General features: G+C 39.3%; 1 protein-coding gene across 1 annotated transcript in view; it reads right to left on the minus strand.

Moving 5' to 3' along the window:
- Positions 1 to 26,549, minus strand: part of PAK5 (p21 (RAC1) activated kinase 5) — a gene marked incomplete at both ends in the record, with an annotated part of 94,218 nt that overhangs the window by 37,809 nt on the left and 29,860 nt on the right. Inside the window, one exon of the mRNA XM_081256228.1 lies at positions 4,645 to 5,430. Coding sequence (XP_081112354.1) covers positions 4,645 to 5,430 — 786 coding nt within the window. The remainder of the gene's footprint in view (positions 1 to 4,644; positions 5,431 to 26,549) is intronic.

Here is a 26,549-nt window from a genome sequence, read left to right on the forward strand (position 1 = left end):
CCCAAGGGTTCATCTGCTCAGCCCCAGCAAAAAAACATTTAAAAGTAAAGAGATGGATGCCAATATCTACAGATTTCATAACTTCCTTTATTCCTCTCACACTAATGGGAAAAGTAGGTAGATAACATTGGAGGAGTTTTTTTTACTGTGGGTTAACATTTGTGAATTTTTTTTTAATTTAAGCCAAAATGTAAAGCTGGTGTCACAAACACACACACGCACACGCACACACCCCTCCTCATTTTTGCTTTATCTGGAAACTTACTCAAATTTCATGCTTTCTCTTATTATTGGAGATGTGAACATTACCCACCAGTTTCTAGAATTTTCCATGAGCCAAAGCCAAATTATCTGAGTCATGATTGCTATTTCTTCTCTCAGCAGGAAATCCAAATATGATTGGTAGATTTTTAGAGTCTAGTTCTAAGGACACAGGCACCTAAGTCTTTTTAGAGAGATGTTATATTTTTAATCAAGTAAACGTTTTAATTACTAACAGGCCTCCTACCTCCTACCCTCCCACAAGACCTGTGAATTTCTCACAGGTCTCCTATGAAACATGGAACAGCAGCTTACTCTTTTGAGTTCTGATTATAAGGACTGAAAAACACTTGGTAGGAACTGTTATGGGTTTTGTTTGTTTGTTTGTTTTTTGTTTTTTCTGAGCCACAATAGTAGCCAAATAGCCAAATATAAAGCAGGTCTGCTTTTCCTTATATTTGGAAGTCTGAAAGAAGTGGGAATCAGTGAAGAATTAAGCAATCTATCCCCTCCCTCCCTCCTTCCTCCCATCCTCTTCCTATTCTTCCACTTAACCTAAAGTTTTGGTGGCCATTGGGACCTCTCATGGGTTTTATTGGCAAATGCAGTTGAACTCCTAAAACTACATATGCCAATATAATGGGAAAAATACTGAACTGGGAGGAATTGCAGACCTAGATTCTTGTTCTTCTTTTGCAACCAACCAACTGTGAAACCTTAAGTGTGCCATGTGACTTTCTGGACCTCACTTTCCCCTTCTGTGAAATGAGTAGGCAAGGGATGCTGGTCGTTATATTAAATCTCAAATGCCTCTAGGGATTAGGCTAATGGGAAAAATTAATGAAGTGGGCTGGGCAGAGCCTGTCCCTTGTAATGGGGCAGCTTTTACCTCCAGCCAATTCTATTTCCAATGCTATGTGAAAATGTGGGCCCAGGGATAAAAGGTTGTCCCATTTTTCATAAGAGAAATCTGAGACCCAAAAGCTGAGAATTCTAAGTGAAATATCTTGATTTTTCAGATGTTGAAAATGACTATTGGGTGACTAAACATGTCAATGGGCCAAATACAGCTCCATGACTGAAAAGTTAAAGCCTCTGGACACAATTTTCTCAATAACCATGACCTAAAACAGCTCCCAACAACAAGCATTCAAATATACCATACAAACAAAATCATATTTGACCCTGAATAGCCAAAGCAATCTTGAGAAAAAAAGAACAAAACTGGAGGCATCTCATTTCCTGATTGCAAACTGTATTACAAAGTTATAGTAATCAAAACAGTATAGTTTTGGCACAAAAACACACTTAGATCAGTGGAACAGAATAGAGAGCCCAGAAATAAACCACACATATATGGTCAATTAATTTTTGACAGAGGAGACAAGAATATACAATGGGGAAAGGATAATCTCTTCAATAAATAGTTCTGGGAAAACTGAATATCCATGTGTAAAAGAATGAAACTGGACTTCTATCTTAAACCATACACAAAAATCAACTCAAATTGATTAAAGACTTGAATATAAGACCTGAAACCATAAAGTTCCTAGAAGAAAACATAGGAGTAACCTGTTTGACATTGCTCTTGGCAATGGTTTGTTTTTCAGACTTGGCATTAAAAGCAAAGGCAACAAAAGCAAAAATAAACAAGTAGGACTAAATTAAACTAAAAAAAAAAAAAAAAAAAACTTCTGTTCAGCAAAGAAAACCACCAACAAAATGAAAAGGCAACCTACAGAACAGAGGAAAACACTTGCAAATCACATATTTGACAAGGAGTTAATATCCAAAGTATACTGGGAAATAATAGTGAGGAATTCAGTAGTAAAAATGCTGTATTATCTAATTTAAAAATGAGCGAAGGACCTGAATAGACATTTTTATGAAGCAAACATACAAATGACCAACAGGTATATAAAAAGGTGCTCAACATCGCTAATCATCAGGAAAATGCAAACCAAAACCACAGTGAGATACCACCTCACACCTGTTAGGATAGCTATTATTAAATTGGTAAGATATAAGAAATTCTGGCAAAGATGTGGAGAAAAGAGAACCCTTGTACACTGTTGATGGGAATGTACACTGGTACAGCAACAATGGAAAACAGTAAGGAAGTTTCTCAAGAAATTAAAAATAGAATTACTACATGATCTGGCAATCCCACTTCTGGGTATATATCCAAAGGAAACAAAATCATTATCTGGAAGAGATATCTGTACTCCCATGACCATTGCAGCATTATTAGCATAGATATGGTATGGAAACAGCCTATGTGTCCATCAATGAATGAATGGATAGGAAAATGTGAATCAAAGAAATATATATATACAAAGGAATATTACTCATCCTTAAAAGAGAATGAAATCCTGTCATTTGCAATAACATGGAAGAAGCTGAAGGGCTTCATGCTAAGTGAAATAAGCTAGATAGAGAATGACAAATACTATAAATGGCATCATTTGTATGCGGAGTCTTAAAAAACAAAGGAAGAAGTCAAACTCATAGAAACAGAGAGTAGAAAAGTGGTTGCCAGGGTCTAGGAGATGGGGAAAAGGAAGAAGGTGGTTAAAGGTTACAAACTTTCAGCTATAAAGTCTGAGGATCGAATGTATAACGTGGTGACTATAGTTGATAACACTATATTGTAGAAATCTGCTGAGCAAGTAGAACCTAAATGATCTCACACATAAACGAAAAAGGTAAACGTGTGAGGTGATGAATGTCTTAACTCAGTGAGGGAAATCCTTTCACAATGTATATCAGTTCATCATCTTGTACACTTTAAATATCTTATAATTTTGTCAATTACACCTCAGTTAAGCTGAAAAAAATCACATTCCGTATTCCTAAAGTAACCACTGATGTTCAAAAGCCAGAGAATGTAACTAGATTCAGCTACAGAATGTATTAATTTGCTTAGCTCACTCTAGAACTATGAAGAGGTTCCTTTGGTTGAGTGATGTGCACAGTAAATCGAATAAATGATCTCATGCATCATGACACATGCGTATGGCTTCTTATAACATTGTCTGTTGGTTATAGTTAGACAGACTTCTTTCCAACCATTGCCCCGGCAAGAACAGAGGAAGAAAAGGCAGCCATGATACCCTGATCATGTGGATTCAAATAAATAACACAGTGAGATGGAAAACATTCTCAATATTTAAATTTTAACTGGCAGCACATATTTCAGGTCTTTATTTCCTCAAGATTTATTTTTAAGTTTATATATTGGGAACTAAAGTGATAACTTTTTTGCTTTTCCTAAAGTATGGCTTAGTATGACTAAGTATGGCTTAGTCACTCCCAGCATAGCCCTAAAAGACTTCAGCATCTTAGATTGGGTTATGAGAAATAATGAGCAAAGGAAAAATACTGGGTATTGACAATCAATCAAACAGATGATGCAGGCAAGCTTGCCTTCCAGGGTTTGCTATGCAGCCCACCAAGCAGTTGAGGAGACAGTATTCGGTGAAAGGTCTATGATCACGCTTAAAGAAGTCAAGTCTCCCTCAACTGGTCTGAGACCTCTGAAATCTAGAGCCCACTGCCAGACGTCCCATTTTCACTTTGCTGTACAGGGGAGGCAGCAAAAACATTTCTAAGTTACTCCGGGAAAATAAACCCCTGGCATACTTTCCAAGGCATTTTTGCAAAGTCAGTAACTCCTCCAACAGCCGTTCCCAAACTCTGGGATATCACGGACCAGCCACATTTCAAATCAAATTTGCTGCAGCTAACATTAGAAAGAAAGAGTATCAAGAGAGGAATTACAATAAGACAAAACAAAATAAAAAGCACACCAAAGAAGGCCCAGCAACCAGATCCCACCTATTATCCCAAAGTTTCATATGAAAAAACAATGACATTTGAATACTAAACTAGTAGAAAGAACATACTCTTAAAATGCAGGACCATCTCTTGAGTTGAACACAATTAACTTTATTAAAAACTTACCACGTTATCCTGAATTTTTCCCCCTGTCCACAGTTCCACGTAACCATTACCGGAATGCACAAGCCACTGTTACTCTACCTAATGGTCCACAATTGTATACTCCTTAACACAGGACTTAGTGCCATGTGAGCACATAACGTTTATCATTAGTATATCAGAATATCTTTCAAATACATAATTTTTTTTGGTTTTTAAACAGAAACCTTGTAGGAGCTCCTAAAAGGCTTTGATTTTAATGAATAAATGTGCCTTGCCCTAAATTCTCTGCCTTTGGGGCTCGTGGGTGGAAATCAGGAAGAATTTTGATATGGATTCTCACTTATAGACAAATCAGCACTCTAGAATCTGTATAAGAAGGTCATGGGAGCACACCTTTGTGGAGACCCCACACACCAGAAAGAAGGAGGTGGTGGACGTTACCTTTGGAATGCACATTGTGGGCTCGGACAAGCGAGGGTAGGTGTAGGAGCTGTAGGAGTGTCCTTGAGGGTGGGTTTTAAATGCACTTGCTCCGAAGGGCATCATGGGTTCCTGGAGCCCGGAGCCTGACCGTGACCTCTGCCTCATGGCGGGCTGAGGGCTTGTCTGACTCAGGTATGATGACTTTGGCCTCCTGTCATAGTCCTCCAGGCTGGGTCCCCACTCACTTTCACTGTACGCCAGGCTCTCCTTGGAGCACCCACTGGTCCCTGCAGTTCTAGAAGGCGCGAATTGGAATGGATAATCCAGAGGGGAGCTGCTTGAGGCTCGCTGGTACCCCCACTTGAGGTCACTGTACTCACTGGGTTTGCTCAGTGAGTCCAAGTGTGTGTGATAATCAACAGGAAACCTGGCTCTGTTGGATTGCAAAGGCTTCATCTCAGAATAGTAGGCTTCCCCATGTTGCATTTTCATTATGTGCCCATTTTGCTTGGCCGAGTGGCTGCCTTTATAAAACGGGTCCAAATCATCTCCATAGAGACTCTTTTCTTTGTACTTTTCCGTCGCATAGTCAGCAGTGGTATCAGATTCGCTGGAATACTGTGAGAAGGTGAGGAATCCATTTTCTTCCCGATGGCCTTGACCATGGCTGGAGGCTCCCTGGTCTGGGGTGGGCGGGCTTTCCTTCCTTAAGGAGTTGGAGCGGGTCACGGAGATGTTGTCAAAATCCTCCAGAAGGCCATTGATGGAGGTTTCCTTGCAGGGTTTGTTTCCTCTAACGATTGTCTGGGAATAAGAAAGGGAACACTGTTTAAAGAAAGCATTTAATGCTTTCAAATTGATGGAAGAATCCCACCCCGAATCCATCCAATTTAAACCACAGAGAAAAATAGGCCCCAGGAACATTTCATTTAAAAAGATAAAGAAAAAGTGTCTGTTGGTTGATTTGACTGGTGAAATAAATCAAGTATAAACAATAATCTCAAACTACAAATTCTTCCTTACCTATCTCAATAGAGAGATCAAACATCAAAAAACCATTTAGAAGACTATATATAGGATATTATTGTCTTATTTGCCAGTTCATTTTTCCTCCACTTAATAATCAACCCTAGCTATCCAACAATAAACTGATGACTATAATTTTAAGTCTATAACTCTTTTGTTATAAAAGGTATATTTATTTTTTTATTTATATTTTATATTCGTCTTCCAGATTATTTGCAAAATCAAAAACATTGGTACTTGAATAGCAACATACTCAGAAAGAGGTGCACATTTTTTTATACCTTTTTACGGAAGACATATAATAATTGAAGTTATCAGATTTTATAGAAGAGGAAGAAACTTTCTGAGCTGTAAATAGGGAACCGCATGAAGATTACTTGCATGACTTAATTTGTGCTCAAATGTGATGTTCTTATTAAGTATATAACTGTAATGTTTTCTTGGCCACACTTCTGTGTATCATCAGTATCATCACTGCTGAATTTTGGATAGCTTGGTAATGATGTACTTGTACCCGAATCTTAGTGACAAATTGCCAAGCCCAAATGTTCCCTTTAATGAGCCTAAATAACACTGGAATGAATAAGAGGAACAGAAAGAAATCAGAAACTACTTACAAAACCAGTCAGCTGCACCTTGACAATAACAAGGTTTGCAATAAAATATGATGGGGGTGGATAAAAGAACAAAGAACAAAGTGTGACTTCAGACTTTGGGATTTCAAGAGAAAAACACCTTTGAGAAAGTAGCAAGGAGTTCAAAGCTATCTCAGTTAGAACAATAGATTTCAAACTGGAAGAAAAAGTCAAAGTTGTCCTAGAGCATATGTTTTTACAGATCAGTGCTTCTCCAACTATCCATAGTGAAAGACAAGATTTGGTCTTTTTTCCCCAATCAGTCCTGGACTAAAGCCTTTGGTCTCTACCCTTTTCTTTTAAATAAACATTTAAGTCTGGAGTACTTTCAGATTAGCAGAGAAACTGCAAAGAGAGTTTTCATATATCCCTCACCTAGTCCCCTGATCGTTAACATCTTGCATTACTATTAACTAAACTCCATAGTTTATGTAGATTTCATTAGTTTTTTTCCTAGTGTTCCAGGCTCCCATCCAGGATACCTCATTACCTCTATTTGTCATGTCTCCTTAGACCTGAGAGAGTTTCTCAGACTTTCCTTGTTTTTGATGACCTTGACAATTTTACCGGTCAGGCATTCTGCAGAACGTCCCTCAATTGGATGTGTCTGAAGTTTTTCTTATGGTTAAACTGGGGTTATTGGTTTTTGGGGAGGAAGATCACAGAGTAATATACCAATTTCATTACATCATATCCAGGGTACACACGGCTCATTACTGATGATGTTGCCCTTGATCACCTGGCCAAGGTAATGGTTGCCTGGTTCCCACACTGTAAAGTTATATTCCCCTCCCTTCCCTCCCACTTTCCACATTTCACTCTTTGGAAGCAAGTCACTAAGTGCAGCCCATACTCAAGGGGTGTCAAGTCAATATCTACCTTTCTGAGAGTGTATATCTACATAAAGTACTTGGAATTCTTCTCCACAAGAGACTAGGCAAGTCTCCCTATTTATTTATTCAATCATTTATTTGAATCAGTAGGGATGGAATCATGGATATTTACTTATTTTATACTCTGGGTTATAATTCAATACAGGCATACTTCATTTTATTGTGCTTCACTTTATTGCTCTTTAAAGATCATCTTTTTTTTTTTTTTTAACAAATTGAAGGTTTGTGACAACCCTGCCTCAAGAAAATCTATTGGCACAGTTTTCTAACAGCATTTGCTCATTTCTTGCCTTTGTGTAACACCCTGGTAATTCTCAGAATATTTCAAACACTCCACCAGTAAAGAAGATTACAACTCGCTGAAGCCTCAGATGATGATTAGCATTTTTCAGCAATAAAGTGTTTTAAAATTAAGGTATGTACATTTTTTATACATAATGCTACTGTACACTTAACAGACTACAGTATAGCATAAACATAACTTTTATATGTACTGGGAAACCAACAAATGTGTGTGTCTCGACTTACTGGGGTATTTGCTTTACTGCAGTGATCTGAAGCTGAACTCACAATATATCTAAGGTTTGCCTGTCTATGTTGTTTTGTTGCTCAAATTGTTCTAGCTTTGGTTATTAAGAGTCCTTTCAGATTGGCTGCTGCATCCCTATGACAAGACCCCACTCTTTTATTTTTTGAGCATTTGCTTACTTTCTGGCACTATAAGGTGCTCCAGGTTCATCTTGTATTTTCCCTGTCCTTGCCCTAAAATCAGCCATTTCTCCAAGGAGCCTTGGTTCCATTTACTGGAGAATGATACTAGAAACCAATATCTGGGTGCTGGGTATGCACATTGCTACTGCGGTGTCATTGTTTCCAAGCCTTTCTCAGTAAACAAAGCTATGAAATATGCATATGTAAAGTCACCCATGTACACACACATCTATAATTCTATAAATCCAGCTCTATCTATATTAAACTGAACCTGAATTCAGATGGATATCTCTGATCTAATCTAGTACCACATGGTTCATTCTAGCTTTCCCCCTTACTTGTCTGTAATCCCCACTCTCCCAACAGTGAAAAACCTGGATTCCATCATCTGCTGTTCATTTACCTATTCAATCCCCATAGATACGTATAGCAGTTTCAGAATTATGAACCCACATCACTATGGGAAACAACTTTGCCAACTAGAGTATACTGTTTATGTGCAGGTTTTTTGTTTTTTGTTTTTACTTTAGTCTTACAGTTTCCATTCAAATCACTGTTTTTAAAAGTTACTTAGGTTGGTGTCTTTTTTCCTCACACCCCCTTCAAGGAGGTTATGTCATACACGTGTAATAATAGATTCTTTTGTCACACTCTGCATTCCATCTTGGGATGCTCTGATCTCCTGGTTGACTTTTTTTTTAATTGCATATATTAGTTCACTTTGGGTGCTGGAAAGTTCAATGGGAATTGACAAGTGCAAAGCATCATGTATTCACCACTGGCAGTTTCATACAGACTAGTTCTACCCTCTCTCTCCTCAAATCTGACCTTCCCCTAGTCAGACACTACCCCTCTCCAAACCCTGTTTTTCATCCTTACAGTTTTGCCTTTTCCAGGATATCACATGAACAGAGCCACACATTCTGGAGTCTTTTGGTCTTGCTTCTTTCACTTAGCATAATACATTTAAGGTTCATTCAGGTTGTCCCATGAATTAATAGCCTATTCTTTTTTTTTTCCCCGATTCCCTTTTATCACTGAATAGTGTTCCTTTATATGGAATGTTGTAATTGTTTTTGCGGAGAGGGTATACATTGATTGATTAGTTGCCAAGATAGGTGACATTCTGTTGAAGCATCCCCCAGAGAAAGAATCATATATCATATATATACTTGGACCTCTTCTCAGAGCAATGTCTATGCAATCCCCAACAGATAAACTTGGGAGAAACAATACCCATGAACAGGAAAGAGGGAGCAGCCTGGGAATAGGCAAATATGAAATGGACAGCTTCTAATGCATTAAATATGAATGCTAATAACACACTGTAAAGTACCAAGTCTGTTCGAGCAGCTTTCTATTACACTGCAGGTGGGTCTTACCTGTTTACACTTCTTGTTCTCTATTTGCTCAGGGTGCTCTTCAAAGCCTCTGAGACATATGTACTGTTACTTCTTGTGGATTTAAACTGTTGGCCTCCTCTTCTCTTCAATAGTGTTTGTAGTAATTTTCAAAAAAAATAGTATCCATTTGTTTATATCACAGTGTACCTACTAAAGGTCTTTTTAGCCAGCATTCTGGATAGAAATTATCCTCTGCACATTCCTACAGATTACCCATTACACACTCAAATGTTTTACATTTGAAAAAAAATTAAAAACCAAACAATTATAAACAACTATTTCACAGATTTTTTTAGTTGTCCAAGTATGTTTGTTTAGATTTCCGTGGGGATTAGAGGGTCGCTCTTTAAGCATACAAATTAACCTGTGACCTTAGAATTAGGGAGTTTGCTGTTTCTGTGCACTTGTCATTGAATAGCCAAAGTATGTTCAGTTTACATGCAAAATTATAGCAGTAAACCCAATACACATAATTCTATACGTTTGTTAACATGGAAGTAGAAATATTAATATTGCTATGAGCTAAATGCTATTTAGAAGAAAAATAAAGACTATTTACTGAATAAGAAATATTTAAAAAAAACAAGTAGTATGTATTTATTACCCTTGTTTTGAATCTTAGGCTCACAGCACTTATCAGCCTTGTGGTATTGGGCAAGTTACATAACCTTTTAAGTCACAGTTCCTAATCCATAATATGACAAGAATAAATCCTTGCCCCATAGGGTTAATGTGATGATTTAATGAAATAACATGTGTGGAACAGTTGGCATGATTCCTGGCATACTAACAGTAAGTACTAATAATGGCAGTCATTTCACTATTTTATGGGTAAAATTTACTTTTAAATCAGGTTGATAATAATTTAGGAAAATAAGAAGCTGCAAACAGATAGAAGAAATAAATCTCAGCTTTATACACTGGAAGAAAAAGGATTATTGATGTAGTAGACTTCAGAAAATTACTATTAGTAATTTTAGATATAAATGTCTTGAATTTAAACAGTTGAACCTCAAATTACTTCCAGTTGTTATATATGCTAAATAGATACTTCTTATTAGATCTAAAAAATGGGATACTTTCAAATAAACCCCACCCCCTTTCAATATAAAAGAAGCCTGAATTCTAACTTGGGTAAGATGGTGCTTTAGGACACTAGTCCACCATCTTCTCAGCCTGCTGGCTTTGTGAATAAAGTCGCTATTGCTTGCCCCAAAAACTCGGCTCCTGACTTATTGGCCTGTTGTGTGGCGAGCAAAATGGGTTTGCACTTGGAAAGATACTCAGAGTATATTTTCCAGATTCTTCAATAATCAAGGTTACTTTTATAATAAAAAAAGTTAGACTGGGTCATGCTTTTCAGTATAACAGGATTCAGTAGTATATATATATATATATATATATATATATATATATACACACACACACAAACACACACATATAGTATTAAATATATAATGCATATTTTATTAAATATATATAGCATAGTGTTAAATATATTATATACACATAAATGGTGTTAAATATGTACATATTGTGTACGTTTTTGATGTTATAGTTGGTTATTGCTATAGTTGTTCAATATTTCCGCCTTCCCTATGAAGGTGGAAATACTTATGTTTAACCAAAATGAAGACTTTTAACAGATCTCACCATTTTGGAACATCTTCTATAGCATCGTGATCTTATCATGAAGCTCCAAGCCTTGGAGTTATTGATGAATAAAAGCTGAGTACCACGGAAATGAAGGTATGGTTGCAGACATTTGAAAAGAAGAAAATCTTATCTATAGTGAAAACAAACAAACGAAACTCCAAGAACCGGAAGCACAGTCTTTTAGCATTTTCAAATGCTAAAAAGGAGATCCAAAAAAAAAATGCATTTGAAAATGTTTACTGAAGGTGTACATGAATCCCTCTTAAAGGAAACTTTTCTCTCTTTCAATGAAAACTATTAAATCAGTGTTAACAAGAAGGGGCTTACAAAATGTCAACCTTAAAAATAAATTGTTGACCCACCCTCCAAATTTTTTTCTAAAAAGAAGGGTATAATAACCTTATGTAATCAGAAAAAACAGTTAAACTAGAACCGAGGCAATATGTGTTTCCGTGACACGGGTTTCACTTTAAGGAATCCTAAGCGGCAAAGTGATGATAATGAAATCCAAACATACAGAATTTTACAACACGGTTTAACCAGGCTTCAAAAGATAAAAACAGCTATTTATTACTGTCAGGGTGTGATGTTTATTAAAGCAAGATTGTGCAGTTTTGTAGAGATCAATAATACAATAATTGCAAGAGTACCAGTAAATTTCACACAGAAGAACATCCGGGCATTAAAAATCAATGCAACCCAATCTACTTGAGGTTAGTGCTGTGGTTCTCATTGTCTCTGCTCTGTGCCTTGACCAGCTCAGCACTGGCCCTGGCTCCCGGTGACAGAGGCCATATTTCATGGTTCTCCTTTCTCAGGCTGCTGGCTAGTGATAAGCTATAATGGATCTGTGCCTAAGAACAGCTGTCTCCCCTTGTTCCCGGGAAGAGATGAAAAAGTGCCTCTGCTCTCACAAACTGTACTAACCTTGACAATAATAAAGTGTGTAATTAACAGCTTTGCCCTAATAAAACCTTGCATTTCTTTTCCAAAACAATGTCTTCTATCCTCCTCTAGAATGTGTTTCATTTTGTCTTTCTGGTAAACACTTCTCTGGAGGTCAATAAGCCAAATAGTCCCCTGACTCAAGAATAAGCCAGGACCTCTCAGAAAATAATCGATTTTTAAACACTCCATCTAAATTCTTACCCTCTTTGCAGAGAACCAATTCCCTGTTTTTATTAAGGAATGTGGCTAGAAACACCTGAGTACATAATCACAACAAAAATACCTGATACACTTGGATTTTTATGGGAAGAAATGTTGGCTTTTTTAACATCAAAAGAACTCAGACCTTCTATTTTCTTTCAGTTTTCTACATACACTTTTTTGTTGCTCTTGTCTTTTTTTTTTTCATTTTTTTAAAATCTCTTAAAAATTTTTTTTAACATCTTTATTGGCGTATAATTGCTCATTTGGTAACCACAGGGGATGGGGCTAATTGAGTGAGTAGTTGAGAATCACATATTCCTGCAAAACATGAGAATTATGGGCAGGGTATCTCAGAGCAGAGGGGGTGGTGAGGGTTTCTAACCATGAAAACCCTTTAAAATAAATTATGCAATAATCTTAATCACGTGGAATCCAAATAAGCCAATTCCTTTACTAAAAATGTTATTATGTTCTGCACAAATTATTTTTAAAAGTAGAATGCATCTAAGGAAGGTTCTGTGAATTTTGTGGAGATCAAGATTTCCTCATTAAGGTAATTGGAAAAATGTTCTACTGTTGGCCATTTTCTCTGCCTTTGAAAGCACAATGAATCTGACACATTTATTCATCAGTTCCATACGAGGATAACCCCTGAAGGTGACTATTTATTGTTAACTTGGCTAAGCAAATGTGTAGTTTATAGCCCTGGTTCATGCTGCTTGCAATGCGAGGCAGCTGGGCTGAAGTCAACTGAAGTCAGTTTGCCCAGCGTTAATAGTCAGAAGGGCTTTATGTTTGTATTTAAAGTCAATCTGAGACTATGAGTACCATAATTGGGAATTTAACTGTTACCTGCTTGCCGTTTTTTGCTTCTGGTGTCTAGGTAGCAATGAAGTTTATGGAGGTATCTCTGCTCAGTAATTTATCGATTTAATTAAACCAAAAATCGTTTCTAGGTGCAGGGAGCACTCTGAGATGAATGAGACAACATCCCACAATCTGTTTCTTAATTTGAGCATAAGATGTAAGAATTTAGTATTTTTCTTTACGCTCTCCATGTGCTATATTCGCATCTTAGCCTGGCTTCCTCAAAAGCAGAGCTGAGACAATGGCTTGCATGTGAAGAGTTTATTTTGGAAAGTGAGGTCAAGGAACAGCGGGAAACAGGGAAGGGGGGAAGGCAATTCGGGGGTACATTATCAAGCTGGTTGTCTGTGGACAATTAGGGGTCAATTCTCAGTCTCAGAACTGAAGATTCAAGGGAATGAAGATGCAAATATTCATCTTCCCATCTCCTCTGTCAGAATGCATGCCACCAGGTGGCAGTAAAAAACATCACACACTCATATGCATATATATTTAGTTATAACATTTGTATATTTAGATGTATATATATTTAGATGTATCTATATCTATAGATATACATTATCATAGAGAAAATATTCCCTAATCTTTGAACTCCAGATTAATAGAGTCATTTGTTTTATTAAAAAAAAAACGGTACAGCCATCCAAAGCAGAAAAGGGAAAATGATTGATTCATAACACAAAGGGAAGCTCTGGGGTATTATGTTCCTAGAACATGTTCTGTGACTTAATGCTGGAGCACATTTATCCTATTATGACTGTGTTCAAACATCGCAGAGGGCAAGTTTAAGGCTGGAATAAAGGAGTTGAAAAAGAGTTTACTGGATAATCTTGTTCACACACTCAGGGATACTAACAGAACAGCAAGAGCCCTTGCACCAGCACAGAGAGAAAACCCACTACTCTCCCTTTAGGCAGATGGCAGCTACCTGGCCAAATTTAAAGAGGGGGTGATTTTACAACTCCCCTTCCCTAAGTTATATCTTAGATTAAGCTGGGATACACACAACACCCACACATGAACCCCAGAAGAGACTCAAACAATAGTATCTTTCCTTTTCCCAAAGCCATTTTCCATCAATTGTGTTTCGTGTGATGACAACAGATTCAACAAAAAGACACTACAAGAAACAGATGAAATCCAGTCCTGCTTTTGCCTTAGGAACTTTCTCGAAGACATAGTTCATAATGTCATTGTGTCCTCACTGAAAGAACTCATGAAACACTTATTTACAAATTGGAGTTAGCAAGCTTTGCTTTCCTGTAGGAAAGACTCTTTCTCTCATATCCTGTCTCTGTTGAAAAACAACAATTTTGAAACTCTTTTAACTCAACTCCCAAGAGGCTTGGGGAAAAAATCAAATTTATACACTAACTATTGATTATGTTCATGTGTGAGGTTTTCACATTTCTGTCCTTTATTATTCTTTTTTCTCTTCCATGATTTATATTTTTCAGTCCTCAATCTTGTATTTATAATTTGACAAACTTTTCTTATGGGGGATTTCATTGTACATAAGTGCCAATACTTTTGGGGAACAAAATAGGTTTAAAAAATTCCCTTCAATACCAGTTCCAGTATTTAAACGTCTTCCCTTGTAAGGACATTTAAATAATTCTCAGCAATTTATAAATCTCTTAATCCTACATCCAACACAGGACACTGGAGTAAGGTCATCAGTTAGGGTCTTTTGAAGGTTGGGTGTACTTATTAAGAAAATACTAGCTCGTTGCATGTAGGGTAAAACTAATCAAAAACTGCTAATATCTTTAGCACATTAGAGACAGACTACAGATGTAATAGGGAAGAACAAATCTGACTTCATATTGGATCTGTTTCTTTTACTTTAACCTTTGTATCCTGTCTCTTTTGCTACAAATTAAGAATGTTGTCAATAGCCTGAAATACAGAGGATAGCCCATTCTCAAGGCTCTGACCTTTAAAGATATAGCACTTTTCCAGTCATATAGAGATAAAAAAGTTGCAGAACAGAGAATATCATTTGTCTTGTTGGGGGTTTACAGGAATATTATGACCTGACCTACCTGGACAGCTGCAAGAACAAAGGATTCAGACACCAAGAAGTTTGCGCCAACCAATCACACCCCCTTCTGCTTTAATATAAAAGAAGCCTGAATTCTAACTTGGATAAAATGGTGCTTTGGGATGCTAGTCCACTGTCTTCTCAGTCTACTGCCTTTCTGAATAAAGTCACTATTCCTTGCTCCGACCACTTGCCTCTCGATTAGCCTGTGTGCAGTGCAGCAGTATGAGGTTGGACTCAATAACAGAGAAGTGGTGGCTTGACAAGCCTCTAAAAATCCTTATTCCCAGATTGCACCCAAGAACAAAGAAATAAGGATCTCTGGGGTAGAGCCCTGGCATCAGTATTTCTAAACTTCTCCCAGTGATTCCAGTGAGTAGCCAAGGTTGAAAACCAGTGTCCCAATGCAATACATCTCAAGCCCTACCCTATACACAAATGCCCAGGGCATCCTGTAAGTGTGCAGGCTCTAGTTCGGCAGGTCTGATGTGGGGCACAAATTTCTGAGTTCCTAACAAGCTCTTGGGTGAGGCTGATGGTCTGAAGGACAACTTTAAGTTGCAAAGTCCTAAAGAACAGATCAAGTTCCTTGAATAACTGAGCTGGGGTCTGTATAGTCTAAGGAAAATGATATCACCACTGTGTCCTAGAGAAAGCATGGGATTATGAGTTCAGCAATCTGGGTTCTAGTCCAAGTTTGGTCATTGGTAACTATGAAGCCTTTGTCAAGCTGCTTTAACTTGCTGGGTCTATGGTTCCCGTTTGTGCTGAGATCTTCCTGGCTCCCTTCCAGCTCCAAAATTCTGTTGTTTTGAAGACTCTCCACATTCCAGCTGCTCCAAGGAGTTACAGCTCCTACAAAGTGCTAAGTTTGCAAAGGAGCTGGCTTGACTGAAAAGTAATCTGACAGGTGCTTAAGGACTGGGAGAGAAAATTATGTGCACTAACTGGAGTTTGTGTATATACTTTCCTACACTTTTAAATTCCTAGAACAGACACTGACCTTCTATTGTAAACAACTCCTAGGTTAGATACATGAGCTCATTCTGCCTCAAACCATTTGGTGTCTTGACATGTTCTGTATTAACAATGTCAAACTGTGGCAGGTTGATGCAAAAATGGTGCCAATTTTCCTCTCCTGTCTGTATCCAGGTCCATTCCAATGTGACTCTGCAGCTCCTCCTATCAGAAGATGGCGTCTGTTTCTCTTCCCCTTTGGCCACACGACTTGCTCTGGCCAATAGAATGCAGTGAAAGTGATGGCACACCTATCTAAGCCTACATCTCTAGAGGCTGTGAAGCTTTGGACCCTGCCCACTTGCCATGAGAACAAGCCTAAGTTAGCCTGATGAAAAATGAGGGACTCATAGAGCAAAGATGAGTGAGCCCAGCTGAGGCCATCCTAGACCAGCCAGCCTCCAACCCACTCAGCAGCTGACTCTAGATGCCTGATTGAGCCCAGATGAGACCAGAAGACCCGCCAGCTGAGCATACCTCAAACTGCCAACTTGCAGAATTGTGAAGAACAACAAATGCTTATTGTTCTCAGCTCTTAAAAAAAACATAGTAAAATATAAAATTCACCATTTTAACCATATTTAAGTGTATAATTCAGTGGCATCAGTTATATTCACATTGTTGGGCAACCATCACCACTATGCATTTCCAGAACTTTTTCATCATCCCAAATAAAAACTGTGCCCATTAAAAAAATAACTCCCCATCTGCCTCCACTGAGTCTCTGGTAACCTCATATCTACTTTCTTTCTCCACAAATTTGCCTATTCTTTGTATCTCATATAAGTGGAATCATACAGTATTTGTCTGTTTGTGTCTGGCTTATTTCACTTAGCATAATGATTTCAAGGCTCATGTTGTAGCATGTGTCTGAATTTCATTCCTTTTTAAGGCTGAATAATATCCTATTATATGTATATACCACATTTTGTTTATCCATCCATCTATTGATGGATCAATTTTTGGCTTTTGACTAATTCTGTTATGAATATCAGTGTACAAATATCTGAGTCCCTACTTTGAATTCTTTGGGGGTATGTAACAATAATAATTGCTGTTTCAGGGGCTTCCTTGGTGGCACAGTGGTTGAGAGTCCGCCTGCCAATTCAGGGGACGCGGGTTCATGCCCCAGTCAGGGAAGATCACACGTGCCGCGGAGCGGCTGGGCCCGTGAGCCATGGCCGCTGAGCCTGCGTGTCCGGAGCCTGTGCTCCGCAACAGGAGAGGCCACAACAGTGAGAGGCCCGTGTACCGCAAAAAAAAAAAAAAAAAAAAAAAAAAAAAAAAAAAAGAATTGCTGTTTCATATGGTAAGTCTATGTTTAACTTTTAAGGAGCCACCAAACTGTTTTCCATAGCAGCTACATCATTTTACATTCTCACTAGCAATGCATGAGGGTTCCAATTTCTCCACATCCTTGGAACTTTTTACTTTCCATTTTTATTTATTAGAAAAAAATTTTATAATAACCATCCTAATGAATGTGAAGTGGTATTTCATTGTGATTTTGATTTGCATTTTCCCCAGTGATGACCAGTGACGTTGAACATTTTTTCATGCATCATTTGTATATCTTCTTTGTAGAATGTCTATTCAAGTCCTTTGCCCATTTTTAAACTGTTTTGTTTTGTTGAGTTGGAGTTCTTTATATATCCTGGATATTAATTCCTTAGTAGGCAAATGCTTTGCAAATATTTTCTCACATTTGTGGCTTGTGTTTTCACTCTCTTGATAGTGTCTTTTGACACACAAGGTTTTGATGAAATCCAGTTTATTGACTTTTTGCTTTTGGTGCCTGTGCCTTTGGTGTCATATCCAAGAAATCACTGCCAAATACAAAGTCATAAAGCTTTTTCATTATGCTTTCTCCTAAGTGTTTTATAGTTTTAGCTCTTATGTTTATGTCATTGATTCATTTTGAGTTAATTTCTGTATATGGTATAAGGTAAACCTCCAACTTCATTCTTTTGCATGTGGATATCCAGTTTTCTCAGTACCATTTGTTAAAAAGATTGCTCTTTCCCCATCCAATGGTCTTGACACCCTTATCAAAAATCATTTGACCAAAAATGTAATTATAAAATGTTTGTTTCTGGGTTCTATATTCTCTTCCATTGGTTTAGATGTCTATTCTCATGTCAGCACCATACTTTGGTTTTTATTGTTGTAATAGTTTTCTTATTGTTTTGTAAGTTTTGAAACCACTAAGTGTGAGTTCCCCAACTTTGTTCTTTAAGAAGAATGTTTGGTTATTTGTGGGTCCCTTGAGATTCTATATGAGTTTCAGGATGGGTTTTTCTATTTCTGCAAGAAACACTGCTGAGATTTAGATAGGGATTGCATTGATCTGTAGATCTGTAGATCTACTACACTTTGTGTAGTATTGTCATCTTAACAATATTAAGTCTTCTAATCCATTAACACAGGATGTCTTTCCATTTATTTATGTCTTCATTAATTTCTTTCAGGAATACTTTGTAGTTTTCAGCATGTTTTAAGCTCTTTGGTTTTGGAGTGCTTTGTTACACAACCTTATTTGTGATAATAGATGATTTTACTGAGAAAGCTCCCAGCAAGAGATTAGCCTTACTCATTTGTAAAACAGGTTGTCAGGGAAACTGCCTCTCCCCTGTCCTCATGTTTCCATGACGGGTCTTCCACAGGCATAATGCTTTTATTCTCTTGCCTCCGCCACTCACTTGTCTGCATGTGACAGGGAGTGTGGCTTATCTGATGGAGGGGAAAGGAGAAGGGTTAGGGCATGTGCATGGCTTGAGGACCCTTTTCTTTATTTTTCTGGACAGTCTTCCTGTCTGCTTGTCTTGGGTATTCTTCTACTTCCATGTGTCAAGGACCCAGAACTTCTTGTCTAGAGGTCAGCAATCCCATTCTGACGCCAAAATGGTAGGTGATGAGTGTATGTGGAAGTGATCCTCCCTCCCCTGGGTCAATATCAGCTTTGCAGAGCTCTTTCTTATACTTAAGCTGGAGGGTGTGGTGGAGGTGTGTATTATATGAGGCCTCGTTAGTAAATGGGGCTTCACAATCATAAAGCCGATATGTGGATTTTGATCTCTTTCCCACAGCATAAACACCAAGATGTCCACATTGCCCTAACTTCATGTGTAATTATAATTATGTGAATTGGTCCTGGAAATGAGAAGAATCCACACAGGAGAATTCAAGAATTACAGGAGGAAAGTGCTGCTGGTGGGATGGTGGAGAGAAGAGATCAGGAGAGAAAAAGAGTCCAAAGGAAAGGGCAGATCTGTTAGAATCAAGGTACACTTTATTAATCACTCACTATGTGCTATCCTCCATCTATTGTTTTTAATCTTCCCAGCAGCTCTAGGAGGCAAGTACTATTATGCCTTATGTTACAAATGACCAAAGAGAAGTTATCAAGGTTTGAAGCTTGTTAATGGTTGTAATAGATGAAATATTGTTTTAATTCTTCACCCCTCCCCATAATGATTATAAATTCAACCCTTTGTACATGACTTTTAAGTGCCTCTCAGTAGAGTATGTGGAATATATATATCCCCAACCCATTGACTTTGACCTTAGCCATGGGTCTTGCTTTGGCCATTGAAGTGTTAGTGAATAGACACAAGCAGAGGCTTTCATGTGCTTGCATGGTTTGGCTTGGTTCCTTGAGTTCTTGCCATCTTCCCTGAAAAGAACCTGACTTGGGCACTTGCTCATCCAAGAATACCAAGAGGCATCCACAACAGACTTGAACCCTACCTAAACCCTGAAGCCAACTTCAGCAGAGTGACGTTACCAACCTGCAGGCCCAAGAGTAAGACAAATAAGTGTTTGTACTTATAAGCCATTACATTTTGGGGGTTGTTTGTTAGGCAGCATTTTTGAAACCATAGTTGACTAATACAGTGGTGAAGTCGCGATTAAATTCCAGGACTGTCTGAATTCAAAGCCTTTGCTCCGAACCTCCCTAATATACAACCTAGCGAATCACATTGCCCATGGCTAGCCCCATTATATTCAGGGGGAGCAGAGCCCCTTGGTGTCTGGGATGTGCTTAGTATAGATGCTCACATGCCATGGATTAAGCAGCTTTATAGATAAAGCTTCAGGCTGATTTGTCAGTCAGTTCCTCAGATTCTAAAGATTTCTTTTGCGCTTCTTTAATCATTTTGCACTGCAAGACTTTTCCATGCTACATTGGAAACCAGTAAAAAGCTTGGTTTACACGTAGCATTTGACAGAACTGAGATTTCAGAACTGCTCCAAATCAGTCAAACATGACCACAGTATCTGGGCAAAATGCCGGAAGGACCCACTTTATCAACCAAAGTTTGCTTTCCTCTCAGGGAATAATTTGAACCTAATCCAAGGAATTCCTCATCTTGCATGAATTGATATGTAATACAGCTTTTGCAGGCAAAAATAGCCATTTACTTAATCTAGTCTTTAACCAGAAAGCAATACAACAAAACAAAAAGCGAGCAAGCAAATGAACAAAAGAAAAATAACATGTACAATCAGTCATGCACTTTAGCTCCTATTCCTCTAAATCACAGATGGTTGAGACAGAGGAGTCTTTAATGGGAAAGCCAAGTTGATTTATTTTACCCCATTTGGTCTTGGCACAGAACCCAGGAAGCTGGATGGGACCACTTTCAACATAGAAGCATCACAAAACATAGCAGGCTGGTAGGTATAGTGGCCTGGAGAGGAAAGATCACAGCTGCCTCTAGATACAAAAATAGCCAAAATCCCTATTAGCTACCTGGCCAATGACATAATGGCTTTCTGGGTAGATGGAACACTTAGGGAGGGATGACCTCTGGCCTCTCTCAGAAGTTCCGCTAGGTGGGGAGGGAGGACAGGTAAGCAGCAGCCAGCTTTACGTGGTGGTGAGAGGCGGCCATCCATTTCTCCATTTCTATCCACTCCTTCTCCTCTGTGCTTCCTCCTGTTTCTGCGAATCCCTTCCCCTTACGCCCCCTCATTCCCCAAAGGCTTCAAGTTCTGTCCTACTTTAATCAGAGAATCAGTACCTCCTGGTACTTGAGGGTTTCTGTCTCCCCCTACCTGGTCTCCAATTCACACAGGGCTTCTGCCCCAGAGGAAAATTCAGGACTGTCTTTCCACATTGTTCACTGTGAGTACCCAACGTCCCTTCTGCATATTAGTCAGCTCACACCCTCTGGAGCCACAGGCCATGACCATCCTCCAAGACCCTGTCTCTAAACAGCTTCTGGATTCGAGTTTTTCTAGATGTTCTAGTGCTTTTAATGTGTTACACACTATTTATAAAGTTCTCTCTCTCTCCCTCCCTCCACCCCTCTCTGTTTCTATTTAATCTTCGTAACAACTCTATGAGGTCTGTACTACTATTATCCCCATTTTACAGATGTAGAACTGAGGCCTGACCCAGTAAGTAGGAAAGCTGTGTACTTGAACCCAGGCCTTCCAGCCAGCACATCCACATGGCTAAAAAAATGATTATCTTTTGGGATTTATGTTAAGGGCTTTACATACATTTTCAAATTTAATCCACTCAACAACCTTGTAAGATCAGCAGAATTATTATCACCCTATGACATGAGGAAAGAGGGGTATGGAGGTTAGCTGACTCAGTCATGGTCACACAGCCTGTTTAAGTGGAGGAATCAAGGTTTGAAGCTAGGTTGGTTTAGATCCAAAAGCTTTTGCTCTTAAAGAGTTTTAAATCCCTATTCAAAATGGTTGCCTCCAAACCTGGGAAACTCTGCCCCTTTGTCACCCACACAGCAACACCAGCCTTTCTTCTCTCTCCTTATACTCTGGAGGGAAGAGAAAGATGCCTGATTGTCTTGACATTATTTTCTTCCCTCAGAGGGGACACTGAATGCTGAAACCAAGCATCCTGTGGGAGGGAGGGAAAAACCCAGGGCTTGTACAAGCAACCATGGGTGTTACCATATTCAGAGGCAATTGGTACCCCATCAGGGAACTTCAGAGAGAACAGGTATCCTAATCTGGGTTCTTCTGAAAGCAGACCCTAACGAAGGTCTTTAGTTCTTTACATGGGAGAAGATTCCAGGAATCCATGGAGAGACTGAGGAAAGGACAAAGGAAATGAGAGAAATCTGAAATGGGTGCATGAATGAGCTGCTTACCACTGTGGGTGACTGGGGCTCAGTGCTGTAGTGGCCCCTGTAAGGATGCGTGCAGAATGCATGTCAGAATTATCCCCCTAAGTGACAGGGCAGCAAAGTGTGTCTACCAGGGCCAGTCTCTACCTAATGTTCTGGATGTTCTGTAGGTGTTTGGGGAACAAATGAAGGAATAAGAGGCCCCCAATCTGGACGGTGACCTGGGAAGGACAGTAATGACAACTGTCTAGGATGGCACAGAGGGGAGTAAATCTCATAATGTTGAGTGAAGGAAGTTAGGTATGTTATCAAAAAGTCTACAAATAATAAATGCTGGAGAGGGTGTGGAGAAGAGGGAATCCTCCTACACTGTTGGTGGGAATGTAAGCTGGTGCAGCCACTATGGAGAACAGTATGGAGGTTCCTTAAACAACTAAAACCAGAGCTACCATACGATCCAGCAATCCCATGCCTGGGCATATATCCAGAGAAAGCCATAATTTGAAAAGATACATGCACCCCAATGTTCATAGCAGCACTATTTACAATAGCCAAGACATGGAAACAACCAAACTTCCATTGACAGATGAATGGATAAAGAAGATGTGGTATATATATAAACATACACACACATATATATAATGGAGTACTACTCAGCCATAAAAAGAATGAGCAATGCCATTTACAGCAACATGGATGGACCTAAGATTATCACACTAAGTGAAATAAATCAGACCGAGAAAAATGAAGATCATATGCTATCACTTATATGTGGAATCTAAAAAAAGATACAAATGAACTTATTTACAAAACAGAAATAGACTCACATAGTAAACAAACTTACAGTTACCAAAGGTGAAAGGCAGGGGTGGGGGAAGGGGGCGGATAAATTGGAAATTTGGGATTAACAGATACACACTACTATATATAAAATAGATAAATAACAAGGGCCTACTGTATAGCACAGGGAACCATATTCTATATCTTGTAATAACCTATAATGGAAAATAATCTGAAAAAGAACATATATATACACATATATATATATATGCACACCTATATATAAAACTGAATCACTTTGCTGTACACCTGAAACACTGTACTTCAATTTAAAAAGAAGTCCAAAAAAATTAGGCACAAGAGAGCAGATCCTGTACAATTCCATTAAAGTCAAGTCCCCAAACTGGCAAAATCTATGGTGGACCGTGGTTACCTTTGGGTGTGACTGAGAATGGAAGGGGCACAAGTTTGGCATCTGTTGGGGTAGGGGGTAGGTGCTAGAATATGGTGATTCTAGTGTGTCCCTTTGTTAAAATGTGTTGGGCTGTTCATTTATAATTTGTGCACTTTTCTGTATAAATGTTAAACATCAAGACATTTTTTTTAAAAAGTGGAAGTGGGCAAGTGTAGGCTTAGCTTTTAAGCATTTCTAGGGCTTGTGACCTCACTGAATGAGAAATACAGAGACACCCAGAGTTAATTTCCCTCTATGTATATTGCAAAAAATACTTAAGAAAGCCAAGCCTTTTTAGAAAAACAACTAACATTTAGGATCAAAAAACCTTTTGCTGATGGCTGTTTTAAAAATGAAGGACCATATTTCATCTTCTCAAATGACCTCCCCCTCCAATACTTACTACTAATTACAAAGGAGAAAAGAGTAACCTTACAGTGGAGAATCCTGGCACACCCCACCTTCGTCTAGTGAGCCCCAGCAGCAACGGGACACATTGAAACTGACCAGATGCAACAGGAAGACCCAGAATCACTTCTCTGATAGGGTTGCAAAGTTATATCACCTGAATCCCATTACAAGGAAGTGGCAGACAAAACCAAATCAAGGGACATTCTGTAAAATTAGTTGCCTAGGTCACGAAGAAGTGCCAAGGTCAAGAAAGATAAAGTAAGGCTGAGGACCTAGTCTAGACTCAATGAGACTAAAGAGGTGTGGCAACTAAATGCAACATTTCATCATGTCATTTTCTCTTTTTTTTTTTTTTTGGCCACACCGTGGGGCTTGTGGAATCTTAGTTCCCTGACCAGGGATTGAACCTGGGCCTCGGCAGTGAAAGTGCCAATTCCTAACCACTGGACCGCCAGGGAATTCCCCACAACAGGTGATTTTCAACTAGATCCTTTGGCTATAAAGGCTGTTACTGGGACACTGGAGAACCTTACTGGGGCCTGAGGATTAAATGGCTGTAAAATCTCTGTGTTAATGTCCTGATGTAGATGGCGGCATATGGCTATTTAGAAGATGCTCTTTTTCAGTAGGAAAAACACACTATGGGATTTGGAGGTGGTAGAACACTGGGTTGACAACTTACTCTCAACAGATTCGGAACAGAGTTTGGATATAGTGCTTATGACCTCTGTGTAAATCTGAGACTATTTGAAATGAAAGTGAAAAGTAAAGGAATTTCCATGAATGCTTTAGCCAAGAGGATTCCCCATCTCAGAGGACAGCCACGCATTCCAACAACAAGAGGTGCAAGTGCTCCTTCCTGGAGTGGATTTAAAGTGATCAGCGAGCCTCAGCTCTTTCTATGCTGGACAAGGTGATCAGACACCCTTGATCCCGTGTAATGTCCTCTTATTTGATTTTCAATCTTGTTTTCAAAACCAGAGGGAAAGGGCTTCCCTGGTGGCGCAGTGGTTGAGAGTCCGCCTGCCGATGCAGGGGACACGGGTTTGTGTCCTGGTCCGGGAAGATCCCACGTGCTGCAGAGTGACTGGGCCCGTGAGCCATGGCTGCTGAGCCTGCACGTCCGGAGCACCTGTGCTCTGCAACGGGAGAGGCCACAGCAGTGAGAGGCCCACGTACCACAAAAGAAAAAAAAAAAGCAGAGGGAAATATTTTAAATATCAAATATCTTCTCTGCAAAATCTGACAGGGTATTTTTTTAAAGAAAAATTCCTGTGTAATGTGCACACATTCTCATATTTAAACAAAATTAATAGGAAGACTCTAAAATGAATTAATTTAAAATGAATTAATTTATAGGAAGCTGCTGAAACACGATTTGAATCATTTAGATTAAATCTGCTTTTCTGGATGGGTCCACTTCCACCGTGTTCTATTATCAGTGGTAGCTTGGCCTTGACAACCTAATAAATTAAACTGTCCAGCTGCTGCTCCTTCATCGGATGCCACTGGTAATAGAAATGAGACTGAAAGAGGAGAAAGGGAAATGAGGCTATTCAGTGTGATGAAGAATAAAGCAAAGCATCTCCCAGATGAGCAAATTAATGATGCCTCTTCACCAAGTGACAGTCTTTATCTGGAAGGTATGAATTCAACCCCCCTCCCAGGACCAGAGAAGGGCTTCCCTTTATAGCCAGGCACCGGGCTTTGGGTAACAGGGAACTGATGACCTGCTGATGTGTGTGTGTGTGTGTGTGTGTGTGTGTGTGTGTGTGTGTAGAGCATTCTCAATGTGGTCTCTTTTTTTTTTAAACAGAGAACAGGAGTATTTATTTATTTATTTATTTATTTATTTTGGGCTGTGTTGGGTCTTCGTTTCTGTGCGAGGGCTTTCTCCAGTTGCAGCGAGCAGGGGCCACTCTTCATCGCGGTGCACGGGCCTCTCACTGTCACGGCCTCTCTCGTTGCGGAGCACAGGCTCCAGATGCGCAGACTCAGTAGCTGTGGCTCATGGGCCTAGTTGCTCCGCAGCATGTGGGATCTTCCCGGACCAGGGCTCGAACCCGTGTCCCCTGAATTAGCAGGCAGATTCAACGTGGTCTCTTTAGCAAGAAAGACAGTCTTGCCTTCCTTTCCCCAGGCCCAGGCCAGCATCTCTCACTTGCCAACTGACTAAGTGGTCATCAGGCAGAGTCTGAGCCATAAGCATGAGTCACACGAGGAGGTCACCTGCAGTTGGAGCCCATTTGTGCTGCCCTAAGCAACCGAGCTAGTGCCACCACCTTCCAGACTGATGAGAATCAGACACATCACAGTTTTACCCTGCACAGTTGCCCACATATCCCAGCGGAGGGCAAAGACACCAAAAGGGGCTAAGCAGGCACAGATGCAACCCTTCCTTTTCCTCTGCGAGGCTGACATTTATGATGAGGGAATCACACCAGGCAAATGAGCCCATGGCCCTCGAGCTCTGAAGCCAACCCTCTGCGACCAGCAGTCAAGGCCATCAGAGGCACGGACATCAGGACCTGTCTGCATTTGGCCACTGGGCATGCTCTACTGAAAGATTTTACACTAGCAAAGCAAGAACGCATTAAAACATGACTAACTTTGGCAAACTTTCTATTCTAGGAATTTGGAAATTGTGGCCCTATATTAGCTGGTCGGTCTTCAACACTGATAATATGTTCTCCCATTTAAAACAAAAGGATTCTCAAAAATTGTCCCACATAGAGTAGAAAAAACAGACAGGACAGATGGATAGCAACAC

This window comes from Mesoplodon bidens (genome assembly GCF_964165515.1).
Source record: "Mesoplodon bidens genome assembly, chromosome: 15".
Taxonomy (NCBI): Eukaryota; Metazoa; Chordata; class Mammalia; order Artiodactyla; family Ziphiidae; genus Mesoplodon; species Mesoplodon bidens.